The 25082-nt window shown below is 41.5% G+C and overlaps 1 protein-coding gene across 1 annotated transcript in view; it reads right to left on the bottom strand.

Moving 5' to 3' along the window:
- Positions 1 to 349: 349 nt before the first annotated feature.
- LOC104161377 (titin-like) overlaps positions 350 to 25082 on the bottom strand; it is a gene marked incomplete at its 3' end in the record, with an annotated part of 82597 nt that continues 57864 nt past the window's right edge. Inside the window, exons 52-95 of the mRNA XM_009699791.1 lie at positions 24772 to 25053; positions 24387 to 24665; positions 23998 to 24276; positions 23625 to 23903; positions 23219 to 23506; positions 22840 to 23118; positions 22420 to 22701; positions 22017 to 22295; positions 21595 to 21873; positions 21211 to 21489; positions 20788 to 21075; positions 20316 to 20594; positions 19823 to 20104; positions 18942 to 19220; positions 18552 to 18833; positions 17756 to 18034; positions 17343 to 17630; positions 16861 to 17139; positions 16480 to 16758; positions 16096 to 16374; positions 15707 to 15994; positions 15287 to 15574; positions 14120 to 14401; positions 13084 to 13362; positions 12684 to 12965; positions 12260 to 12538; positions 11848 to 12135; positions 11345 to 11623; positions 10962 to 11240; positions 10606 to 10884; positions 10168 to 10455; positions 9707 to 9994; positions 6691 to 6972; positions 6145 to 6423; positions 5759 to 6040; positions 5358 to 5636; positions 4565 to 4852; positions 4136 to 4414; positions 3772 to 4050; positions 3395 to 3673; positions 2588 to 2875; positions 2146 to 2433; positions 1353 to 1643; positions 350 to 637 (exon numbers count right to left, since the gene is read on the bottom strand). Coding sequence (XP_009698093.1) covers positions 350 to 637; positions 1353 to 1643; positions 2146 to 2433; positions 2588 to 2875; positions 3395 to 3673; positions 3772 to 4050; positions 4136 to 4414; positions 4565 to 4852; positions 5358 to 5636; positions 5759 to 6040; positions 6145 to 6423; positions 6691 to 6972; positions 9707 to 9994; positions 10168 to 10455; positions 10606 to 10884; positions 10962 to 11240; positions 11345 to 11623; positions 11848 to 12135; positions 12260 to 12538; positions 12684 to 12965; positions 13084 to 13362; positions 14120 to 14401; positions 15287 to 15574; positions 15707 to 15994; positions 16096 to 16374; positions 16480 to 16758; positions 16861 to 17139; positions 17343 to 17630; positions 17756 to 18034; positions 18552 to 18833; positions 18942 to 19220; positions 19823 to 20104; positions 20316 to 20594; positions 20788 to 21075; positions 21211 to 21489; positions 21595 to 21873; positions 22017 to 22295; positions 22420 to 22701; positions 22840 to 23118; positions 23219 to 23506; positions 23625 to 23903; positions 23998 to 24276; positions 24387 to 24665; positions 24772 to 25053 — 12420 coding nt within the window. The remainder of the gene's footprint in view (positions 638 to 1352; positions 1644 to 2145; positions 2434 to 2587; positions 2876 to 3394; positions 3674 to 3771; positions 4051 to 4135; positions 4415 to 4564; positions 4853 to 5357; positions 5637 to 5758; positions 6041 to 6144; positions 6424 to 6690; positions 6973 to 9706; positions 9995 to 10167; positions 10456 to 10605; positions 10885 to 10961; positions 11241 to 11344; positions 11624 to 11847; positions 12136 to 12259; positions 12539 to 12683; positions 12966 to 13083; positions 13363 to 14119; positions 14402 to 15286; positions 15575 to 15706; positions 15995 to 16095; positions 16375 to 16479; positions 16759 to 16860; positions 17140 to 17342; positions 17631 to 17755; positions 18035 to 18551; positions 18834 to 18941; positions 19221 to 19822; positions 20105 to 20315; positions 20595 to 20787; positions 21076 to 21210; positions 21490 to 21594; positions 21874 to 22016; positions 22296 to 22419; positions 22702 to 22839; positions 23119 to 23218; positions 23507 to 23624; positions 23904 to 23997; positions 24277 to 24386; positions 24666 to 24771; positions 25054 to 25082) is intronic.

Genomic DNA, 25082 nt, shown 5'->3' with positions numbered 1-25082 from the left:
CACGGCCGGTCAGCCAGTTTTTCACCCAGAAACATGCATGCCCAAGTAATTTCATTCATTTAGCTTGCATTTTTCTTAAATTTGGTGTTTTGATTTAGAAACTAAATTCTTAATATTTTTGGTAATAATATACTATTGATTTGACACTCCCACTGTTTATATAATGATTTATATATAAGTTAATGTTAAATGTACTGTTTTCCGAGATTGTATAGTTTTGCAAAGAACTAAAAGATATTGACTGTTTGTTATTAGATCATTAACATTATTGCTCCACAGAAGAAAAAGTAGGATGGAATTTTGTCTTAAATTTCCATCATATGTCTTGATTTGCTCCATGTTACTGTACCTTTAACTGTCACTTTAGATTTGCAAGTGTCGGTGCCAGCTACATTTGAAGCTTTGCATACATATTCTCCTGAATCTGATTTGGTAACTGCAGCAAGTTCCAGAAAAGCTACTCCATTAGCAAAGCTGAAGTTGCATCTGTCTGAAGCTCTTATTTCTCTCCCTGCCTTCAGCCACTGAATCTGGATTGGCTGCGATCCTTGGACATGGCAGCTGAGCTGTAGGATATCGCCTTCCTCTGCTGCTGCTGGCTGAAGAGGCTGGTCAAAAACTGGTGGCTTTTTAGGTTCTGGAATATGAAAATGCTTGAGTGAATACTCAAGGAAGGAAAGTATAATTCAGAATGTAAGAGGAAAAGAGATACATGTGATTCTTAAGAACATAATGGCAAGGAATGAAGGAGGATAAACAGAGGTCTGAGAATGTCAACCATAGTTTTAGAAAATGGAATAAATATCAAGAGAGTATGTTTTCTATGCAAACGTGCAAGAAGTACCTTTTCTCCATGCAGCAAGGACATTCACATGTAAAAAATAGTATAAGAACTAAAGCATTTCTATTAGGCTGCAATACCATATAAGCACCTTTAAAGAAACAAATATGCAATCTCCTGCAAAATATCACGATGAAGTGCCATGCTGCCACAACACACTGTTGCCCAAGCTTAGATGTAATTGCACAGAAAAACTGTTATTCCACAAATAGAGAATGATTAAAAATTCACAGAAATGTCACATGAAGATTTCAATGTTCACTTCAGATCAGTCATAACAAACAGAGAAAAAGTAAAGCAGTCCCCCCTGAAAAATACTGTTTTATTTCAATCACAAAATTAAAATAATTCCTTGGTTTAGTGGTTTAACTCAGTTTTATCTTGTCCATCTCAGGACAAATAACTGCTGTTAAGGCAAGTAAAACCAGCTCACGAGATAGAAGCTGTATATTTGCGGCTAACGTACAACAAAGAAAAGTAAGAAGCAAAGAAAAATAAGACTTCAGCTAACCTCTGATAACAACAGAAGATGTACACAACACGCTTCCTGCTTCATTGGACACTTTACAGGTATATAAACCAGCATCTGACTGCTCTAAGCTCTTTATATGTAAAAGTAAGGTATTGTTTTTGAAAGATATTTCACAGTGAGGGCTTGAATGAACTTCCTGATTGTTTTTATACCAAGCAACAGTCAAAGGTTGAGAGCCAGAAACACGGCCCTCAAGTTTAAGTTCATTCCCTTCTGTTTCTTCTACTGCTTCAGACAGTTTCTTAGTAAAAGTTGGTGGAGTTTTTCGTTCTGTAAAAAAAGAACATATTATTCAAATTCTATGAGTCAAATCTGAAGTGAAAAATGTTTCAAGAAAAATTTGAACATTGAGGAATTGGTATTTGTTCTCATTCAAATAGGATTTTTTAAAGTGAAACTATGCCAAGACAAACAGCAGATATCGTGCTCTTACAGTAACTGTCATAGTTGATTTTCCTATTTGAAAAAAAATCCTCTTACACTGATTTAAGTTAAGCTTCATTTAAAAAAACAAAGATTTTTGTCAAATTCTTGAAAAGGAAATAGGCCAAAGCCTATAAAGAAACCGGGCTGAAGAAAATATTTCATTTCTCCTCCCGTTGTTGTTAGTGACCCTCCCAATTCTCTTCAGAGATCCATGGGTATCTCCAGATAGGTACTTTTAAACCATATCTCAAAAGTTTTTCTCAAACTTATCTTGCAGCATTAAGACTAATTTCCTTTAAAATTAAAGGAAGAAAAATGTAAACACAATGTATTTTGTATTCAGTACCTTTAACAGTCAGCTGAGCTGTGCAAGAGTCCTTTCCAACTTCATTGCTGGCATAGCATGTATACTTTCCAGAGTCTCCCCTATCAACTCTCAAGATGGTCAAGTGGGCTGTGTTGTCTACATAACTGATCTGGTAGTTTCTTCCTGTTCTAATCTCTTGGTTATCTTTTGCCCAAGTGATTCTAATAGGCTGAGTTCCAGAAACGTGACATTCAAAGTCAGCACTTTCTCCAATAATACCATCCACAGGTGTAACTGGGATGTCAAAGAATGGAGGAGTCTTCCCTTCTGAAGAGTAAAAGAAATAAAAAAGTATAACTTTAAAATCTCAACTTCCTTTAAACCTCCATGAAATAAATATTATTTGTACAATATTAAATCCATATATAAAATAAAAGTGAATTTTAAGATATTTCTACTAAATATTTCACAGCCCACTGACCTGTAAGGACAAGCCTGCCACTAGAAGAAGTAGTTCCAATCGCATTGGTAGCTGTGCAGGTATATTGCCCAGTAAGGCTCTTATCTGTCTTCAAAATCTGGAGAGTTGCTACATTATCTATGAAGGATGTGTGAACATTGTAGTCTTCTTTTACACGTACACCATCTTTAAACCAAGATACTTCAATAGGTTCTGAACCAGCAATGCCACAATCGAACGTAACTGGTAAGCCAACAGTTTCGTGAACATCTCTTAATTTTCTTGTAAAAGAAGGAGGAAGTTTACGCTCTGTAAGAAAATAGTTGTTGTACAGTGAAGGCTATCAGAAGATATGCACCTATTGCTCTACTCACCAATAATCACAGCATAATATACTGCAGAGTAGGCTGCATTTTTGCTCATAACTTCCAATTGAAAATGTTATTCAGCATAGCATTTATTTGGAATCTGATGTGAAAAGAGCACTGTGCATACGGTTGCAGGAAAATATATAACCATTCTGCCCTCAGTTACACGCAGTGAGCCTATTTAACCCTCAGGACTGCTAATGGTAGAACCAATCAAAGCAATATCCTCAATGGGGAAGGAAGATACAGAAGCTTGTATTCCCACAGAAGAGCTGTGGCCAGTAAGAGACATATTTTTTTTAGCTTTACTGGTAGGCCTTTGTTAATAGAAGACAGTGCCACAGTGTATCTTACAAATCAAGAAACAGTAAAGGAAAAGGTAATCTTTGTTTTTCAAAATAGCAAAGCATACTTCAGAAAACTAGGCCATTTTCCTATTTTTTAAAAATCAAATATTCACCTTGAACTGTCAGCAAAGATGATGAAGCAGCTTCCCCGACAGTGTTTTCTACTTTGCAGATGTACTCCCCACTGTCACTACTGTCTACCTGGCTGAAAACCAGAGTGGCAACTTGGTTCTTAAAGTGCATTTTCACAGTAGCAGTTCCTCTCAGCTTTGTATCGCCCTTATACCACGATACAATCATTTCTGGTGTTCCAGCAACCTGGCACTGTAAGGATGCAGAATCTCCAACAGTCACTTGCACTGGCTCCAAGGGTGTAATGAAGTAAGGTGGTTCTGAAGAACAAACACACACCATTAGCATAAAAAGGTATTGCACAATGACCACTAGTAGTTCAAATAAAACTTGATCAAGTGATGGCAGCTCGACGCACCTAGAATTGTGATTGCACCATGACAATTATCTTGTCCAGAATCATTTTCAATATGACAAGAATATTGCCCCTGATCTTCTAGTTTGCTACTAGGGATTTCCAGTATGGCAGATGTTTCTGTAGTGGTGATGCTACACTTTTCAGAGTGCGTTATTTTCACTCCATTTTTCTTCCATGTCACTGAAATTGGTGGAGTACCCGTATATGTGCATTCCAAGATTAAATTTTTCCCTTTCTCTATACTTAAATCATTCACCTTCTTCACAAATTTGGCTGGTTCTACAATGAGCAATGGAAAGAAAACAAATTAAATAAAGCCAAGAGATCATTTTTAGAAGCATAAGAAAGAGTAGTCTGGACAAACCTTTGACAAAAAGATGCGTTGTGCAAGAAATCTTCCCTGCCTCATTAGAGACTTGGCAGGTGTAGTCTCCACTCTGAAGTGGTTGTACATCAAACAGTTCCAGTTCCGCAATTGAATCTTGCAAGGTGATACTGCACCTATGTCCTGGTACTAGCTCAACACTACCTCTAAACCATTTAACTTCCAATGGAGAGGAGCCTTTTATGATACTGGTAAAGGTTATGTTTGCCCCAGATAAAACGTTCAGTGGTTCAGGTTTCTTCACAAAAGACGGTGGTTCTAAGCATACAAATAAAATAGACAGAGAAGAAGTACATTTGAACTTCTGATGAAGAGCATAGTAATCAGAAATATGTCACAAAGCAAAGAATAAATTGGTTTTGAAAATAAATTTGTGCCCTTTGACTCTGGTTTCTTATTGATACTGACCTCTCACATTCAAAAATGCGCTGCATTCATCAGATCCAGCCACATTAGTAGCTGTGCACAAATAAGTTCCCATATCAGAGTCCTGAAGTTCGTTCACTTTCAGAGAACAAGTATTGTCTGTAAGGGTAGCCTGATACTTGTCTCCACTGGTAATCTCCTGTCCATCGTGAAACCAGGAAACCAGAATAGGTGGTGACCCATAAACTTTGCACTCCAGTACAGCAGAAGAACCCAGTTGACCATATGTTTCTTTCAGTTTTCTTGTGAAAGAAGGAGGTATAATACGATCTGCATTTGTTTAAAAAAAAATAACCAAAATTACCATATAGGAGGTAAAATGCAGGAAGTTCCCCATGCATAATAAAATCAGTTAACTTTCTTTTGATATATCTGCTTTAGCAATCTGCCCCTACACATCTAATTGAAAAATTGTGAAAATGTGAAAAATTATCTAGTCAATGGTTAAGGATATGCTGGAACTTTCATTGACAGTTTTTGAGGGACACTTTTTATTTTTGCAGTTCTTTTTCACAAGCAACAATACTGCACCAGTTGTCCGAGAAGAGATGTAGATTAAAGCTGAAGAAATCAATCCCTTTCAACAGCTCCTGCCCCTCAGAGGTTAGGTAGGCATCTATTCTTGATGTCTGTCAAAGTGGCATGCTGAGTACTCCTAAGATTATACAAGCAATGGGTCTCCCAGGCTGCCAGTCATGAGAAACCATTTGCTATCTGAAGGCTTTGTAAAGGAACCATAGGATCAAATGTGACTCAGAAAATGTAGTCAACTAACCTGAAACTTGCACTGAAGCTGTGCAGCTGCTTTTACCAACACTGTTTTTCACCTCAAAAGTATATTCTCCACTGTCTTCTAGTCTTGCATTGAGGATCTTAAGCCCAGATACTTTGTTGAAGAAACTGATTTTATATTTATGGTCAGTGGACAGTTCATTCCCATCCTTAAACCACCGAGCAGTAAGCTCTGGTGTGCCATCTACTGTGCATTCCAGAGTACAAGAGTCTCCAGCTGTAACTTTGACTGGGCTTGGCTTCTCTACAATGACTGCAGGTTCTGCAATGAGATGCAAGTCATAAAATTTTTAAAAACAACAGTGCAATAGTTATTGGTATCATAAAAATTGAAATTTTAAAGCATCTTAAAAGACATTGTGTTTTTTATCCCGTGCTACCAACCTAGCACTGTCAGCGTGGCAAAGCATTCCTGAACTCCAGCATCATTTTTTATCTGACAAATGTATTTCCCAGCATTGGCTGGTTCTGCATTTCCAATCCGCATAGTTGCAATGTTTTCTGAATAGGAGATCCAAAGATTATCACTTTCTGTAATGATTTCCCCTTTGTCTTTTAACCACAGAACAGAAATGGGCTGTGATCCTTCTACTGCAGCCTGCAGTTCAATCGACTCCCCAACCACGACAGTGAGATCACTCAGCTTCTTCACAAAGGTTGGTGGTGCTATTTAAGAGAAGATATTTAACAGTAAAAAAACATGCCAGGAGCGGAAAAGTAGGAGGAGAATGACAAGAACAATGAAATGCCAAGAAGGTGCCAATACAAACCCCTTAGTGTTACAGAGCCAATACAGGAGTCACTTCCCACATCATTTACAGCTTTACAGTGATATTCACCGACGTCTGCAGTATCCACACTGAGAATGTGAATACTAGCTAGGTAGTTCTCGGACATGATCTTATACTTCTTGCTGCTCCGAATTTCTCGTTTGTCTTTATACCATGAAATCTGGAATGGAGGAGTGCCCTGAAGCTCACATTCCAGGTGAATATCAGACCCTTTCAAGGTCTGAACAGGATGGGGCTTCTTGGTAAAAATGGGGGGTGCTGAAAAAGAAAAGAGGTTAAAGTTTGTGTTATTTGAGCAAAGGAGATTAAAGAGGATAGACTATTCAAGAAGTCTTTCTGACGCTGAACAGCAAAGACAAACCATAAATAAGAAAGATCTCCCAAAACATAACAAACAGGTAAGAGATGCGCCATCTATTCAGGCAGGTTTTGGCCTATCTGACTAAAGAAAGTGGGATTTAACTGCTTTTCCACAAAGGAGGGCTCATACAGATAGAAAGGTAAGGAAAGAACTGGGGTTCTGACCTTTTACTTTCAGTGAGGTACTGGTGCTTGCACTACCCGCTGGATTCTGAGCTTCACAAGTGTAGTCACCGCTGTCTTCAACATTGAGGTTGTGCATTTCAATGACTGCCACCGAATCCACAAAAGACATCCTGTATTTTTCACTGGGATGGATCTCAGTTTCACCTTTGTACCAGGTGACTTTGATTTCAGGAGATCCACCTATTTTGCATTCATACTTAGTGGAATCATGCTGTTTCACAAGTCTTGAGGAGTCCAGTTTCTTAATAAACCTTGGTGGTTCTGGAAAGCGAAAAAGGGGAGATGGTGTTTTAAACTGCACTGATTCTTTGAATAAGCAGGGAAATATGTAAAGAAAATGTAAACTTTGGGGACTTATGCAAACATTCTAATTTTGCAATTGCTATGGAATTTTTTTATTATTATTTCAAGTTGGTCCAAAACCTAGATTAGGAAGCAAACAAGTTATCTGTCTGCATTTCAGTTAGTTTATCCTTATTTTATTGTCCCGCTCTATTTATCCTTCTATGTATTCAGTGCAGATCAGCTGATGTGTGGTTTTCTTTAAGTAATATCCTCTTGCAATACAATCAATGCAATCAAAATGCCTGATGGAAATGCAAGAATCTAAACTGTTCAGACAAGAAATATTATTAAGAGCATTTATGCTGAGCATTATAGCAACTGCTTTATATCTTAATACGTCATTAACAATTGATATAGTCAAAAAATGTATCTGCATTGTAACCCTTCACACATTTATTGCAAAGCCAAACATAAAGGTGCATATAAGGAATAAAAGACAAGGAGCTTAGGTAGCAAAGAAAAGAGGTTCAAAATAATCATGCTGGGAAGAATTACGAGATGGCGGGGAAACATGATGAGAAGGCTGGTATTACAGAATTGGTGATAAGGTCCTGTGGCTGAAAAGTAAACCGGATGGTTACATTTTGTTCTGTAAGGAGAGAAAGGAGTGGAGGTTGACACTTTTCATCAAAAGTACTGTACGGATGATTCAGAATCACAAGACTGAATGCTCATTAGATCAAAGATATAACTGGTAAAACCAAGAGGTGGTAATGTGGGCACAACAAACGAATCTCACTAGAAAACAGGATGAAGTGCCTCTGTGTGCATCTGTCTGTGAAGTGTAGGAAGAATATCTGTTTTATTGTGGGTTACTTCAACCTGAGGGACATTTGCAGAACTTCCTATGTTGTTAGCAACAAAACTTCCTTAGAGTTTCTAAAAACAGAAATTATGGCTTGTTAACACAAGGGCTCTTGTAAACTTAGTAATTTAGTATCATATTTCACTTTGACAAAGAGTTGATTATCTTTCTGCATACTAGCAGTTGCTGAGTAGTCACACTCTAATTCCATTCCTTTCCAAAAATGAGGATATACAAGTTAGTAAGGTATATACTTAGAATGTAAAACAGTTTTTAGAACCTAAAGCAATTGTTAATACTACAGATTGGGAACATTAGATGTTAAAGTGGGATAGTTAATAAAAACCTGGGAGATTTTCAAGGTCAGTTGAACAAAAAAATCTTAATTCTATAAACAATAGGCTGTGTGTCATAGAAGTGAGACAGCATCTGCTCAAATTAAATACATACAAGTCAATGCACATAAGTTCTATAGAAACTGGCTGACAAACAATGAACATCATTGATTTTACAGCCCTGGGGAACTGTAGTGAGTGCAAGTGTAGGTTCAGGATCAAAAAAGAAAATAATAATCCTGGGGAAAAAATCAGGATTTTATGAATAAAGAGTTGAAGAGTGAGAAAATAAATAAGGTCATTTGGGATTATTTTATGAATGGTAACGTTGGTCAAATAAACCTATTAGTAATTTTATCATTAATAATTAACAGAATTGTGATTCTGGTAGAAACAAGCTTTAACTCTTTTAAAGAGGTTAGATTTCTTGCCACAACCTTTCAATTCTTTTTATAAGTCAAGTAACATAATAACAGCATCCCTGCTTCCACTGAATCCACAGGTAATTCTGCCTGCCACACTCTTCTCACATCCACCAAGAAAAATCCCTATGGACAGAATATACTCTAGATATATCTAATACATTTGACAAGCAATTATTACAAAATCTTGGTAGTGGTAGTTCAGCTTCCTGTGTTATTTGTCTTAGAGAGTAAGAGTCATAGTATTTACTCTTCAAATTTTTTTTTCTTTTTTTTTTTCTCCCCCCCCCAGTTCATACAGAGGGGGGGGAAAAGGAAGCACTAAACCAACAGGGACCTTTGAACTCATGCATAATTTAAGTAGTGTATTTTACATTCATTCTTTTATATAAATGCTAAGAATGAGATATCCAGAACAGCTATAAATAAATCCAATGTTCCCACCTACATTGAGGAAATTACACTAATATACAAGGGTCACTTGTACCAAAGCAGTTTGATCTAGTCATAAATTTAGATCATTGAAATGTATAAGATCCACACACTGTGTGGAGAAGTGAAGTGTTGGTGGAATGGATATTTGTCACCAAGTCTGCCCTCAGATCCTCCAATTTTACTGTCTAGAACAGCAGTTTCCAATGTTTTCAGTCTGTGAAAGAGTAAAATTATGTGCAGGAGCTGCACACCCAGTAAAAATACATTTAAGTCTCATAAGTGAACTGAGTTTCTCTCAGTTATCTTTCCCTCCCCTGGACAACTTAATGAATGTCACTGCTGGAGAAAGGCTTTAAGGAAAACAGATTTTGCTGGTCAACAGAGCCTTTCATAAAGGCGCAACAGGGTACTAAGTCAGAGTTAACATTTCAATGGAAGAAGCCCTTGGATAAGGCAAATCATGCACTACACCAGAACAGAAGAAAGATGGATAAGTATTTAAGGATTACGATAATATTTAAATGAAATAAGACATCTCACTGTAGCCTCTTGTAAAGGTTGTTAGTCTCACACATGTTTGCATTCAGGGCTTTGTTTTCTAGGTGTCTGCCTTGCAAAGAAATCCTCATGAACACTAAAGCTCACAGCAATACCTTGTACAGCCAACTGAGCTGCGCACACATCCTTTCCAACACTGTTGCTGGCAGTACACGTGTAGAGTCCAGCGTCCCCTTTACTGACTTTTAGGACCGTCAAGCTGGCCATGTTTTCCACCAGTGTCATCTTGTAGTTGCCACCTGGGCGGATCTCTCTGTTGTCTCTGGTCCAAGTAATCCTCATGGGAGATGAGCCAGTCACGTGGCACTTGAAGGCTGCACTTTCCCCTATCGCCACATCAATAGATACTGGCTTCATGTCAAAGAAGGGAGGTTGTAGATGTTCTGCAAAGAGGAAAGCATGGCAGAGCTCACCACCAAGCCCTCCTCATCACACGCCTCACCGTGCCATGCCCCTACTCCCTGGCCACCATACAATGGGTAGAGTGGGAAAAAGAGTGAAGAAATAAAAGACCAAAGCCGTACAAAAGATCTTTGTTTAAGTGTGAGCTACAAACCTGTGAGGAGAAGTTTGGCGCTGGAAGATGCAGTCCCCAGAGCATTTTGAGCTGAGCAAGTATATTGGCCACAGTAAGCCATACTGGTTTGCAAGATCTGGAGAGTTGCAACATTATTTAAAAAGGCTGATTGCATGTTATCACTGTCGCTTAAGAGAACCCCATCCTTATACCAAGACACCTGGATAGGCTCTGAGCCATTTATGCGGCAATCGAATGTCACTGGGGCACCAACCGCTTCCTGAATATCTTTCAGTTTCCTGGTGAATGTAGGGGGAACTTGACGTTCTGCAAAACAATAATAATCACCACTATAAGTAGGAAGCCACCCTGTCAATCTAGAATTAATTAATTCTGAAATTAATAAGAACCCCGTTCTACAGACTACAAAGAGTTCCTTAAAACTACCCCAGGAAATAGTGGCCCTTGGCCCATCACCTTTAACAACAAGCAAAGCTGTGGAGGTAGCGAAGCCAACGCTGTTTTCGGCTTTGCATATATATTCTCCAATGTCACTATCCTCCACGGTGGAGAATGCCAGAGTTGCCACATTATTCTTGAAATGCATTTTGTAAGCCTGTGTTGATCTGAGCTTGGTGTCATCTTTGTACCAGGACACCTTGATTTCTGGTGCACCACCAATCTGGCATTTTAAGATCAAGGGCTCGCCAACCTTCACCTCCACACGGTCCAGGTGAGTGACAAAATAGGGTGGTTCTAGGGAAGGAGAGAGCATGGTGAGCAGAGGCAGAGCATCACTGGGGTACCTTAGGGGAATCAGGGGTCATGCGTACCTAAGATGGATACAAGGCTGTGGCAAACATCCCCACCCGCCTCATTTGCCACCTCACAGGTGTATTCGCCTTCATCACTCTTGGTGCTGTTGAATATTTCAAGAATGCCAGATTTGTCAGTAGTTGTAACACTGCAACGTGGAGACTGAGCAATGGGCATGCCATTTCTTTTCCAGGTGACAGAGATGGGAGGGGTGCCTATGTAGCTGCTTTCCAGCACAATGGACTTCCCCTGCTCCACACTGAAATCACTTAATTTCTTCACAAAGACTGCAGGCTCTGTGGGAAGGCACAGATCAATAGTGAGAGGGACAGACGTGGCAGGGCTGCAGGCAGACTATGAAGGGAGATACCCGTGTGTACATGCACACACACAAACACACCTTTCACAAAGAGTTGGGTTGTGCATGAGGCACTACCAGCATCATTTGTGACCACGCAGGCATAGTCCCCGCTGTGGCCTGGCTCCACATTGTACAGCTGCAGCTGTGTCACAGACTCATCCAGAGCAATGGAGCAGTTGCTGTCTGGCACCAGCTCCCTGATGCCTCGGAACCAGGTCACTTTGAAGGGAGTACTGCCCTTGATGTAGCTGGTGAACGTCACAGTTGATCCAGGCAAAACTTCCTGGGGGTCAGGTGTCTTCACAAAAGAAGGTGGTTCTAAGGAACATGCAAAGAAGTGAAGAGGGAGAAAGATGTTAATAGGAGAATCTCTGTGGAAGGAGAAAACTGGAGCAGATTTGGGTTTAAAAAAAAAAAGAGAGAAAGAGGGAGAAAACACACACACAAAAAAACATGAAAAAGAAACCATGGGAAACCAGAGGAAAAGAAGAGAAGAGGGAAGAAGAATTTTGTTGAAGGGGCTGTAGTATCCTTCCACTGACCTTGTACAGTCAAGAAGGCGCTGCATTCATCAGATCCAGCCACATTGGCTGCCACACAAGTATATGGCCCTGTATCTGTGACATCCAGGGCATTCAGCTTCAAAGCACAAACGTTATCTAAGAATGAGATTTCATATTTTTCTCCACTAACAATCTCATTCCCATCCTGAAACCAGGCCACAGATATGGGGGATGTGCCAGACACTTTGCATTCCAGAAGCACCGAGGATCCCAGCACCCCATTTGTTTCCTTTAGTTTTCTTGAGAATGAAGGAGGAACAAGACGATCTAAGTAGGATAGAGCAGAAGAACAGGAAGAAAAGTGTTGGGTTTTTTTCAGAGGAAAGAAAAGGGGGGAAAAAAGATTCCTTTAAAGAAAGACAAGTGTGAACAACAAAGACATAGACCTGACCTGAAACATCAACTGAAGCAGTGCAGCTGCTGTCTCCCACCTCATTGTGCACCTCAAAAGTATACAAGCCCCTGTCTCCCCTGTCTGCAGAAAAGACTTTTAAAGTGGATATGTTGTTAGAAAAGGTGATTTGGTATTTGCGGTCGTTCCTTAGTTCTCTGCCGTCTTTGTACCACTTGGTGATAAGTTCAGGTGTTCCTCCTACTTTGCACTCCAAGGTAAAAGGATTGCCAGCCATTACTGTGATTGGCTCAGTCTTCTCTAGGATGACTGCCGGTTCTGAAATAGGAAGGGAGGGGTCAGTGTGTCACCAAGAAATCTACCCACAAACCAGCGAGCACAGGATATAAGCAGAAAACAAAGGCTGGTAGAGGTGATTGTGCAAGCTGTAAGATATAGTACCTCTGAGGTAGGTTATACCCACCTAGGACTTGTAAAAAGGCAGAGCACTCCCGCATGCCAGCATCATTTTTGATCTGGCAGATGTACTTCCCAACATCAGCTCCCTCTGCACTGGCAAGCTCAAGAGTTGCAATGTTGTCCATAAACCACATTTGGACATTTTCACTCTCCCTAATAACTTCACCCTTGTCCTTGAGCCAGACAACAGAAATTGGTGGGGATCCTTCCACCACTGCCTGCAGGGCTGTTGGCTCTCCGACGAAGATTGCAGTGTCACTCAGCTTCTTGGTGAAGCGTGGGGGTTCTGATGGCAAAAACAAGGAGGCAGAGGAGGGTTAATCATGCATGCCTGCTCAGAAAAGGAACAGCCAGGAGATCAAGAAAAAAGGGCAGTGATGCCATTGATCCTTTAGCATACAAACCTTTGAATTTCACCGGGCAGGTACAAGTGTCGCTTCCCACCTCATTCATAGCTTTGCATTGATATTCTCCAGTATCCTGAGATTCCAGATTGAGAATATGAAGACTGGCAATGGAGTGCTTTGCTGTCACCTTGAACTTCTTGCTGCTCCTGACCTGCCTCCGGTCCTTGAACCAAGCCACCTCGAAGGGTGGAGTCCCTGCTATCTCACACTGGAGGATAACATCTGAGCCTTTAAGTGTGTCCACAGGGCTTGGCACCTTGCTAAAAACAGGTGGTTCTATAAAAAAAGAATCACATCATAATGTGTGAGCCTGCTTCCCTGGGTGGGTTTCTGCACAGTAGCAGGAAGCAACACATCCAAGAAGGGGGCCTACACTTACTCTTGTGAACCCATATTTAGCTTCCAAATATGTGGCCTAACCTCTAAGAAATGCTGAGCACCTGGCATCTCCCAGCAAGCTCTCCCAGCACTCATAGACCCAAGGGCAGAAAATGTGACACTTCTGCACCTGTTTGGAGTTAGTGCTGAGTGCCCCTCCCCAAACGCCACTTTCCCCTCTCTCCAGGACCACATTCCAGCTTTCCCCGCCTCTTTCCAGTCATCAAAGTTACCATCAGTGAGGCTCAGCAACACAGCCTCCTCTTCCGTCTCAAATTTCATTCCTGCCAGGATCACTGTGTATAAAGAGGAGGCAGAGGGATGGCTGCAAAGTATGCTCAGCTCCCTCACCACAGCTAGTGTTCCATCTAGTTCATGCTTCCCTTGTGATCTGACAAGCTTGCCTTACTCAGCTTGCAGTTGACTTAAATGGGGAGACAAGGGAATGGCTGCACAGTGCTGAACACCCACTGCTATTTCCTGCCTGGTCTCTGCTGCTTAAACACAGCAGCATTTGAATGTGAGAGCAGCTGGAGAGACACTGGCCCAGCAGCCATCAGCTGCCATAGCAGCAGCTCCCTGTCCAGTGGGATATGCAGCTGGGACTGGGCCTGGAAGCCAGGGATTCTGGTGGTGTGTGAGCCACGCTGCTAACCTTTCACTGAGACTGAAGCGCTGCAGCTGGCTGTGCCAGCAGAGTTATGGGCTTCACATATGTAATCGCCGGCATCTTCAGTGTTGGCACCCAAGATGGTTAGCATCGCCACGGAGTCTACAAAGGACATGTGGACCCTGTTGCTCGCCTGGAGTGCCTGATCATTTTTGTACCACACGGTTCTGATCTCTGGTGTGCCACTGATTTTACATTCAAGTTGAACTGTGTCCCCCTGCTTCACGAACCGCAAAGCCTCAGGCTTCTTGATGAACTTGGGAGGTTCTGCAGAACAGAATAAATAGACAGTGACAGGATATCTGTTTGCCATGTGAAATCTACAATGCTGAGCAAGAGTTATGGGGAGCACAAGAGTATTGGGGCACAACAAAGTAAGCTTGCTACAGCAGTTGGTTGTATCCCCAACCAGAGGTTCCTATCAAAGATGCAAGATGGAGAAAAGAAGGCAAAGATAACAACTACAACTATGTTCTGCTGACTCTGGAGCCTGCTGCGTCAGACAGCTGGAGCTGTAAAAAACACATGAAGGATGATTGCTCCATGCAAGGAAAATTTTGCTGTTACCTTTGAGGGGCGAAAGTATCCCCAGGCCAGCATGAAAGATTTGACAAGGCCTTCACCCCCAGGAGCAGCAGAAACACGGTAGGGATAGTTTCACTTGCTTACACATCTTTAAAGCATATTTCTGCATGAAAAACTTGAGTGATTCATAGTCTAGATTAAATCAGCAATTTGGAACTCCAGTTGAAATCTTTAGTAAAGCTGAAAGTCACCAATGGTGGCCTACAAATACACATTAGTTGTATTTATCGTATCACCGTTTTCCTTATAGTAATTGCTATGAGTGAATACCACTGTGACTGTAGTTTAAGCACTAACAACAAAGTAAAAGCAGAGTGAGGGCAGCTCTCCATATAAACAGCTTCACAAGGGGACCTTTCCCCTTGGAGATTTTGCAGGCACACAAGTCTTCTACTGCCATGCAGTATGAGAGGAGAAGGTCAACACATGGTATATGTCTGTTTTCTGGAAAGTTACGTTCTATATATTTCCAAACTGCAAAGGGTGGAAGATGCGACTCAGTAACAAAGAGGTCTTTTTACACAAGAAAAATAAAATACATAAACAAAGGTGACTTCATCTTAATACCTTTGACGCTGAGTTGGGCTGAGCAAAAGTCTTTCCCAGCTTCATTACTAGCTTGGCAAGTATATTGGCCAGAGTCTCCTTTACCCACTCTGAGCACTCGAAGGTGAGCTGTGTTGGCTATAAATGTAATATTGAAGTTTCCTCCAGTTCGGATCTCCCGACCATCCTTGGACCAGGTGATGTGTATTGGCTGGGCACCAGTAACATGGCATTCAAAGTCAGCACTTTCTCCAAAAGGCACATCAATAGATTCTGGTTTAGTATCAAAGACAGGTGCTTGCTTGGGTTCTAGAAACACAAGAAAACTGTGTAATCATCATACCTCATGAAAAAGCTAATCCAACACACAGATACCATCACATGCATGAAATGGGAAGGGGGAGCCTGTGATCCAGACAGAAGTTTTGTAAGCCAACACACCTGCCACTGTGAGCCTAGCACTTGAGGTGGCAGTGCCCACAGCATTGGTGGCTGTGCAGGAGTACTGCCCCGTATGATTCATCTCAGTTCGCACCAGTTGCAGCACTGCAACATTATCTACAAAGGATGTGTGCACATTGTGGTCATCGCTTAGCAGCACACCATCTTTATGCCAAGTCACGGTAATGGGTTCTGAGCCGTTGAGCCGACACATAAATTTAAGGGGTAAACCAACAGGGTGCTCGATGTCCTTTAATTTTCTTGCAAAGGAAGGTGGTCGTTTGCGCTCTAGAAGAAAGCAAGTAAAGGATAAATATGTCCCAGGAAGCAATTTTTCATAGTTTTGCAAGAGAAAAGGAATTTCTAGCAAGCTAATATAAAATAATCACCTTGAACTGTTAAGAGAGCCTTTGTAGATGTAGTTCCTACACTGTTTTCTGCCTTGCAGATATATTCTCCACTGTCATTGCTAACCACTTTGTTGAAAATCAGTGTAGCAATGTTGTCTTTAAAGAACACTTTGTACTCAGGAGTAGACCTGAGTTTTGTATCACCTTTGTACCAAGACACAGTGATTTCTGGTGTTCCAGCAACTCGACATTGCAATGTTGTATAATCCCCAACTGATACCTCAAGAGGTTCCAAGTGTGTAACAAAATAGGGAGGTTCTAAAAAAAAGGAGAATCAATTAGAGAGGCTTATTATAGTGCCAGGCCTTTGAAAGCATATGCTTGAAAGAACAGGCAAGCAAAAGAAGCAAAGGGAGCACACACCTAGGGTAGAGACTACGGCCTCACAAATATCTCTTCCTGCCTCATTTTCAACATGACAAGTGTATTCTCCTGCATCTTCTTTGGTGCTGTCAAGTATTTCCAGGATGCAGGACTTCTCTGTGGTGGTGATGCTACACTTCTGAGATTGAGTGATGGTGTGGCCATTCTTCTTCCATGTCACAGAGATGGGCAGGCTGCCTGTGTAAGTGCCCTCCAGGATGATGGGCTTGCCAGGCTCCACATACTGATCACTCAGTTTCTTCACAAAGACAGCCGGCTCTAATGAAGGGTAAGAAGTCATAATTGTTGAACGCAACAGTACAAATGGGTGGAAGGAAAAAAATATTTTAAGGTAAATAGAGAGACACCATCTTTACAAACCTTTTACTGTAAGGTGTGTTGTACAATTTGCCCTGCCAGCATCATTAGTCACTAGACAAGTGTACTCTCCGCTTTGGAGAGGAGTTACGTCAAATAACTCAAGCTCCACAACAGAGTCCTCCAAGTAGATATTGCATTTGTCCCCTGGCACAAGTTCATTGGCCCCTCTAAACCAGTTCACCTTAAAAGGAGGGGTTCCTCTGATAACACATGTAAAAGTGATGCTTGTGCCTGGCAAGACATCCAGAGGTTCTGGTATCCTCTCAAAAGAAGGTGGTTCTAAACACATAAGAGAAAAATAGAGATAAGACAGGTTGCTACAGCATAACCCTGGCATTTCCGCATACCTGCTGAAGATAAAGAACAAAATCTTTATTTTCCAGTCAATAATTTTCCCCAAGTATATTTACAAATGACCATAGGCAGTTTCAAGAGAGAAAGATAGAATAGCTCAGAGAGCTTCCTGACCATCATATACTGACCTTGTACAGTCAATACAGCACTGCATTCATCTGAACCAGCTACGTTGGTAGCTTTGCAGGTGTAAGTTCCAGTATCTGAGTTGCTCAGTGAATTCACTTCTAAAATACATAGGTTATCTGTAAAGGAGATTTGATGTTTTTCATCACTGACTAACTTAAGTCCATTTCGGAACCAGGCAACAGAAATAGGAGGTGAACCCGACACTTTGCATTCCAGCAATGCTGAGGAACCCAGGACACAAGGGGTTTCCTTTAGTTTTCTTGTGAAAGAAGGAGGAATGATTCGATCTGCGTAAGAAAACATCATAAATCCATGGTTAGAGAGAAAAGGAGGGAAAGAATTGAAGCAAGGAAAGAGAACATGACCGAACAAAAGATTTTGTAAAAGATAGAAGACAAGCTACCCAACCAACCTAAAACATCAACAGATGCTGTGCAACTGCTTTTCCCCACGTCGTTCTGCACTGCAAAAGTGTACAATCCACCATCTTCCTTTTCTGCATCCATAATTTTAAGTGTAGATACTTTATTGAGGAAAGTAATTCTGTATTTTTGGCTGCTGGTCAGCTCTTTGCCATCCTTGAACCACCCAGTGGAAAGCTCTGGTGTGCCTGCCACTTTGCACTCCAAAGTACAAGCGTCTCCTATAGTAACTCTCATTGGCTCTGCTTTCTCCACAATGACTGCAGGCTCTGGAAGGAGAGATGGGTAGCATGCATGATGAAAAGAGGATTTGATCAGTACTAGCTATAAGTATTATAGCACTATAAGATGGAGCTTACGCATTTGACATTAAGAATATCTCGGTTTGTTGGGCTGGGGAATTTTTTCAGTTCTGTTTTTTCTACTCTGTATTCTACCCTAAACTGGAGATTTCAGATGCTCTCCAAAATGAAGTAAAAATATTTTTAAACTCCTAGGAGAAAAACGCAACTGTCTGTCCCTCTCCAAGCAGGCATGGGCAGAAGACATCACTTAGAAATCCAGTCAACTGGATCCCATCACAGTGTAGAGGTCTGTGCTTCCTTTCATCCCTGTCCCTGGACAACCAGAAATAAGGAACCTCACCACTGCTTGTTGAGGACACAAGGATTCTCTGTTTTGATTATTTTGAACGCAAGTTCATAAGCAAAGTATACAGCTGACACTAAATAGCCAAGTTCCTAACTTAAAAAGAAAATCTTTTATGAACTTGTGCTTTTTACTAACCTAGAACAGTTAAGGTAGCCATGCACTCGCGACTTCCAGCATCATTTCTGATCTGACAGATGTATTTTCCAGCATTGCTTGTCTCTGTGCGCACAAGTTGTAAAGTTGCAATATTTCCCATAAATGTGATCTTCGTGTTTTCACTTTCTCTAATAATTTCCTCTTTGTCTTTAAGCCACTGCACAGATATTGGCTGGGAGCCCTCCACTCTTGCTTGTAACTCTACCGGTTCACCAACCACAACAGTTACGCTGTTTATTTTAGTCAAGAATTTTGGTGGTTCTGAAGAAGAAATATGCAGTTATAGTAAATACTCACAGTGTCTACGTAAAGAAGAGTAATGTGGTGCCATTGGGAGCACTGCAGAAGGCATGTGTGCCAATACTTTACCTTTCAGCTTCACAGTGCAAAAACAAGTGTCGCTTCCTACGTCGTTCTGTGCTTTGCACTGATATTCACCAACATCTGCAGCTTCAACATTAAGAATGCGAACGCTTGTATGGTAGCTTTTGGCTGTAACCTTATACTTCTTACTACTGCGGATTTGTCTCCTGTCTTTGTACCAGGTAACGTCAAATGGTGGTGTTCCTGAAATCTCACATTCCAGGCTAACCTCAGTGCCTTTGAGCATGTCTACTGGAGAGGGCTTCCTGCTAAAGACAGGAGGTTCTAACAAGGGAAGAAAGGAACACTTTTAGAAAGGAGTCTGGAGCTATTTGACCAAGAAACAGTTTACCAATATCAGCTTCTAGACAACGAGACTGCTGAGAAAATTAACAGAATGGGCAAGGACTTTCCTCATTTTCTGGGCACATTATGAAATTATCTTGCAGGCAGGTGAGCATTCAGAGCTCTTAGATCCTCTGTAGAAAATGTAAACAGAGGGGTAATCCTTGGCAGAGAAGGTACAGGTCTTATTCAGCTGGTAGTAGTCTCAAATACAGGGTCTAAAACTGACACTGATCAGTTTGAGTCTGTTCTTTTTCTTCATATTTCAGCTCCTTGACATAGCAATTCCCACTATGATCTATCCTGGACGCTGACAATCATTGAACTGGGGAAGACCTAGCTTAGGACTCATCTGCATTAAGAACAAAATTTCTCTTGTTCAGGTGCAGGCAGAGGGGGTGAGGGGGCATCAAGAAACAAACATGACAAGAAGAAAAAGGCAGTCCTGAAATAAGAAATTATCTCATATGCCTGTGGATTTCCAAGGGATAAAACCACCAGGGAAAAATAGGATGTAGTCAGAGAACAAGAGGACAGCTAACCTTTCACTGTGACTTTGGTGCTACAGCTGGCCTTGCCGGCGGGGTTGTGAGCTTCACAGATGTAATCACCGCTCTCATCAGTACTGAGATGATTCATTTCAAGCACAGCCACAGAGTCAATGAATGATGTCCGGAATTTTTCACTGGCAACAATTTCATGGTCATTTCTGAACCACATTACTTTCATCTCTGGAGATCCACTTACTTTGCACTCAAGCCGGGCCGAGTCACCCTGCTTAACTACTTTTGCCACCTCTAGCTTCTTAGCAAACTTGGGTGGTTCTAAAAAAAAAAAACAGAAAAATGGGATCAGGAAGGTCTGAATTAATACTGGAAAGAAAAGAGGAGGGAAAAGAGCCAAACAACTGTAGGTTGCAAACACAGGGTAGGGAATTCACTGGCAGTGTGTCAAAGATCACTGAGGTGGGCTTGGCAAAAAGGAGAGAAAAGAAATACATGAAAAGACTGCAACACAACAAGAAAGAGTGCACACCTGTTACCATCAATGTTGTAGTGCAAGAGTCACTGCCAACGTCATTTGAAACATGGCAAGTGTAGCACCCACTCCTAGAAGTATCCACTGAATAGAGGGTTAAGAACCCAATTGACCCTTCAATCCCAATGAAACAAGTCGGACCAGATACAAGTTCTAAGTCTTCTTTGAACCACTTTACTGTAAAAGGTGGTGTTCCTTTTAGTGTGGCCTTAAACTCCACTGTGGAATCTGGGATGGCTTGCTGGCTTTCAGGTTTTACTAAGAAGCTTGGTGGCTCTGCAGTTTTTAAGAAAAAGAAATACGCAGTTACATCAGACATGTCTAAGAATGAAGAAAATTAGTGAGGTAAGCATGAAGACCAAGTTTTCAGCATTAATATTAAGAGGTATAAGAGTGTTATGTTGGCATAAGATTTAAGGTCTTTTCCCAGCATCTATCACAAATAAGAAATAGTAAAAGAGTTTCAAACCTTTCACAGTCAGGACAGCACTGCAAGAATCGTTCCCAGCAACATTAGAGACACTGCATGTGTAATTTGCACTGTCTGCCAGCTCTAGATTAGCAATTTCGAGTGTCATAGTGTTCTCATGGCATAGGCTTCTATATTTTGCACTGTCAGTTATCTCTTTTCCATCCTTAAACCATTTTGCAGTAATGGGGAGTGACCCAGAGACTTTACACTCCATTTGGATAGAAGATCCCAAAACAGTATCCTTTTTGGTTAGCTTTTTGATAAATGCAGGAGGAATTGATTGATCTGCCCAACAAAAAAAAAAAAAAAATGGCAAAAACACACTGGTTACCTTCTTGCCTATCTTTCACAAACAGAGATTATTATTTTTTCATTCCCTCCCATGCTGGATTGGCAAATTTGCCAAATGACAATACAAACCTAGCACAGACAGAACAGCTTCACAGGTGCTACTTCCAAAGTCATTTTCAACCTTAAAACTGTAGGTACCACTATCCTCCTTTGATACAGGTTCAATCCTGAAACTGGCCACATTGTTTTCAAAGCTCATTGTGTAGTATCTACTGGGCAGGAGTTGTTTGCCGTCTTTGTACCATCTTATTCGGAGCTCTGGTGTCCCAGCCACAATACACTCCAAAGTCACAGGATCTCTTTCAGTGACTTTAAGTGATTTAGCTTTTTCTATGATCTGTGCAGGCTCTGAGGTACAAAGTGTATAAAAAAGGCAGTTAGCTACACAGATGAGGGACTGACTTTCCAAGTACTCATCAAGGATGAGCTTGAAGGGTCACACCTTGTACACACCTTGTACAAAAAGCAAAGCAAAACACTTCTCCACGCCAGACTCGTTTTTTGCTTGGCAGGTGTATCTCCCTCTGTGGCTGAGGTCAACATTGGTAAGTTTCAGTGTGGCCACGCTGTTCTCAAAGGTAATATGGTGGTGCTCATCATCTTCTAGTATCTTCTCATCTTTTATCCATGACACAGATAAGGGTTGAGCACCTGCTACAACGCACTGGAAGAATGCAGTACCTTTCAAAATGCTAGTGACGTTCTCCAGCTTCTTGACGAAGGATGGCGGTTCTGTAGTGTCAGGTTTTGTTTGTTGTTTGGAAGAGAAGTCATGGAAAGGGAAGAGGGGAAAGAGAGATCATATAAAGTCATCCGAGACACTACAGTTTGGCTAGAGGATGTAATGTCTGGGGTATGCTTCCTAGAGGACTGACCTTTCAAGCTGAGTCTTGTACTGCAAGAACAGCTCCCACCTTCATTTGATATAATACACTGATATTCACCAACATCTGAGACATCACAGTTGGTCACATTAAGAGTAAATACCGATTCTTTGGTGGAGATGGCATATTTCTTGCTGCTGAACATCTCTTTATTATTCTTCAGCCACTTCACCTCAAATGGAGGAGTACCAATCACCTCACACTCGAGTGTGGCCTCCAAACCCTTCACTACTTCAGTGGGACTCAACTCCCGAACAAATGTTGGAGGCTCTACAAAAAGGAATGAGAGGAAAGTAGCAGTAACCTTGTATAGTTTTAAGGGGAGAAGTCTCCCCTACTACATCATCCCAGCTATGTGGCATAGCTGGATGATGACAAGATGTTCAAAACCAACCTTTTACTTTCAGCTCGACGCTGCAGCTCTCACTACCTGCATCATTGTGGGCTTCACAAACATAAATCCCACTATCCGACACGCTGGCTTGAGTGATTTTCAAAGTGGCTAAACCATCTACGAAGCAGATGCCGTACTTATCTTGGTCAGTCACTTCATTCCCATCCAGGTACCATGTGACGTGGATCTCTGGTGTGCCTACTACCTGGCACTCGAAAGTAGTGGACTGTCCTTCACGCAAAGCTACTACAGAAGTTGGCATCTGAATAAATCTGGGGGGCTCTAGAAGATGGACAGAAAAGGTGAAGCTTTATAATATTCAAGGTGGCTCAAAGAAATACAAGGGTTTCCTACCCTCTTCCCATAAATTGCACAGAAAAATCAGAACCACAAACATGAGAAGAACATTGGGTTGCACACCTTTTACAAACAACGCTGCTTTGCAAGTTGCAGTCCCCACATCATTGCTTATCTGGCAAGTGTAGTTCCCAGAGTCAGATGTCCTAGCTGAGAAGAGCTCCAGTACACTAGATGTATCGTCCTTCCAGACAGATCGATTGGCTCCAGAGAGGAGCTCCTGGCTGTCTTTAAACCACTTTATCTGCAGAGGAGTAGAGCCTTTCACCAGTGCTTTGAACTGAACCCTAGCATTGGGCACAACCTCTTGGGACTGGGGTTTTTCCACAAAATATGGTGGTTCTATAACATATAACAAGGAAGAAAGAGGATTACTCTGAGACAGAGGAATTCCAAAATTATGAATGAGATACCTAACACAAGACAAAGAAGGAGCTCAAACCTTTGACTGTTAAGAACCCACTGCATTGGTTGCTTCCTGCCTTATTTGTTGCTTCACAGGTGTAAGAGCCACTGTCTGTGCCTTCCAGTTTATTGATTTCCAGAAATGCAGTATTATCATGGAAAGAGTATTTGTGCTTTTCGCTTGCTGTTATTTCTTGGCCATCCTTGTACCACTGGATACTTATAGGATGTGAACCAGATACTATACACTCCAGGTGGACAAAAGACCCCTTAATGCTGTCCATTTTCTTGAGCTTTTTGGTGAATTTAGGTGGTATAATGAGATCTATCCAAGACAGAGTAAAAAGACACAGTATGAAATTCAACCTTGATTGTGGTAGATGTCAGCTGAGAAGAAAAGATTTCGTATGTAAAAACAATGATAAAAGAGAGCCCATACACACCTAGGACATTAATGCTGGCAGAACAGCTACTGCTCCCAACGTCATTGTGAACTTCAAAAACGTATTCCCCACTATCTTTCTTTTCTGCATAAAGCACCTTTAGAACTGAGACAGTATCTGTAACACTGATCTTATATTTTGGGCCTAACGTTAGTTCCTTGCCATCTTTGAACCATTTGGCTGTAATATGTTTCGTTCCTGAAAATTTACACTGCAAAGTTGCTGGGTCTCCCTCAGTCACATCTATTGACACGGCCTTGTCCACGATTGTAGCAGGTTCTGTTGTAAACAAGGAGACAGAGTGTTAAGGGCATCTATAAAAATCACAAGAGAACCGTCTGAGATCACTGCAAGCCCACAAGGTAGGACCCACCTTTGACAGTCAGCAGAGCAGAACACCTCTGAATTCCCGCCTCATTTTTAGCCTGACAGAAATATTTCCCATCATGTTTCAGTTCAATAGACCTCACCAGAAGAGTGGCAACATTGTTCACAAAGGTCATTTTGATATTGTTGTCTTCAATCACCTCATCATTGTCTTTCAGCCAGGACACAGTGATGGGCAAGGAGCCTTTAATAGCAGCCTGAAACACAACCGTGCCTCCTCGAAGGGAACTAATGTTTTCTATCCTCTTCAAGAACTGTGGGGGCTCTGGCAGGAAGAAAGTGGCTATGTAAGTATAGGTCTGGTGCATGACAGTGTGGCATGGAAACCACACTGTGATAAGAGCATGCTAGTGGAGTTCTGCACCTTGCACTAACCTTTCAGTGTGACTTCCGAACTGCAGAGGCAGCTCCCAACATCGTTTGTTACTCTACACTGATACTCGCCAACATCAGAAGCATCAAACCTGAAAACGTGGAGGCTAACCAAAGATTTTTCAATGCTTATTCTGTGCTTCTTACTGCTCCGCACGGGTTTGTCATCTTTCACCCAAAACACTTCAAAGGGAGGTGTGCCAAGCACCTCGCACTCCAAAACCACATCAGAATCCTTCAAGACTTCCATGGATTGAAACTCCTTGCTAAAATAAGGTGACTCTACAGTGCAAAAGAGAGAGTGCAGTTTGTATAAATCATACTTTTGAAGCCTGTATACTGCACTGAGTTTAAAGAGACAAACTATGTGGCTGGATGTCACACACACCTTTGATTGTAACAATGCTACTGCAAATATCTCTTCCAGCATCATTTTTGGCCTCGCAAATGTATTCCCCACTGTCTCCAGTCTCAACCTCTTTAACATGGAGTATTGCCAAGGATTTTGCAAAAGACATCCTGTATTTGTCACTCTCTTTTAACTCTCTATCATCCTTGAACCACGTGATTTTAATCTCAGGAGTACCAGTGACTTCACAGGTCAGCTCAGCATATCCACCTTTCTTTACCAGATGGGCTGGCTCTAGCTTCTCCTTGAAGGCAGCAGGTTCTGTGGATTTAAGAAGAGTGTTCAGGACA

Source organism: Cariama cristata, unplaced genomic scaffold, assembly GCF_000690535.1.
Source record: "Cariama cristata isolate BGI_N322 unplaced genomic scaffold, ASM69053v1 scaffold40474, whole genome shotgun sequence".
In the NCBI taxonomy this organism is placed as follows: Eukaryota; Metazoa; Chordata; class Aves; order Cariamiformes; family Cariamidae; genus Cariama; species Cariama cristata.
This window is presented reverse-complemented; position numbering and strand designations above follow the sequence as displayed.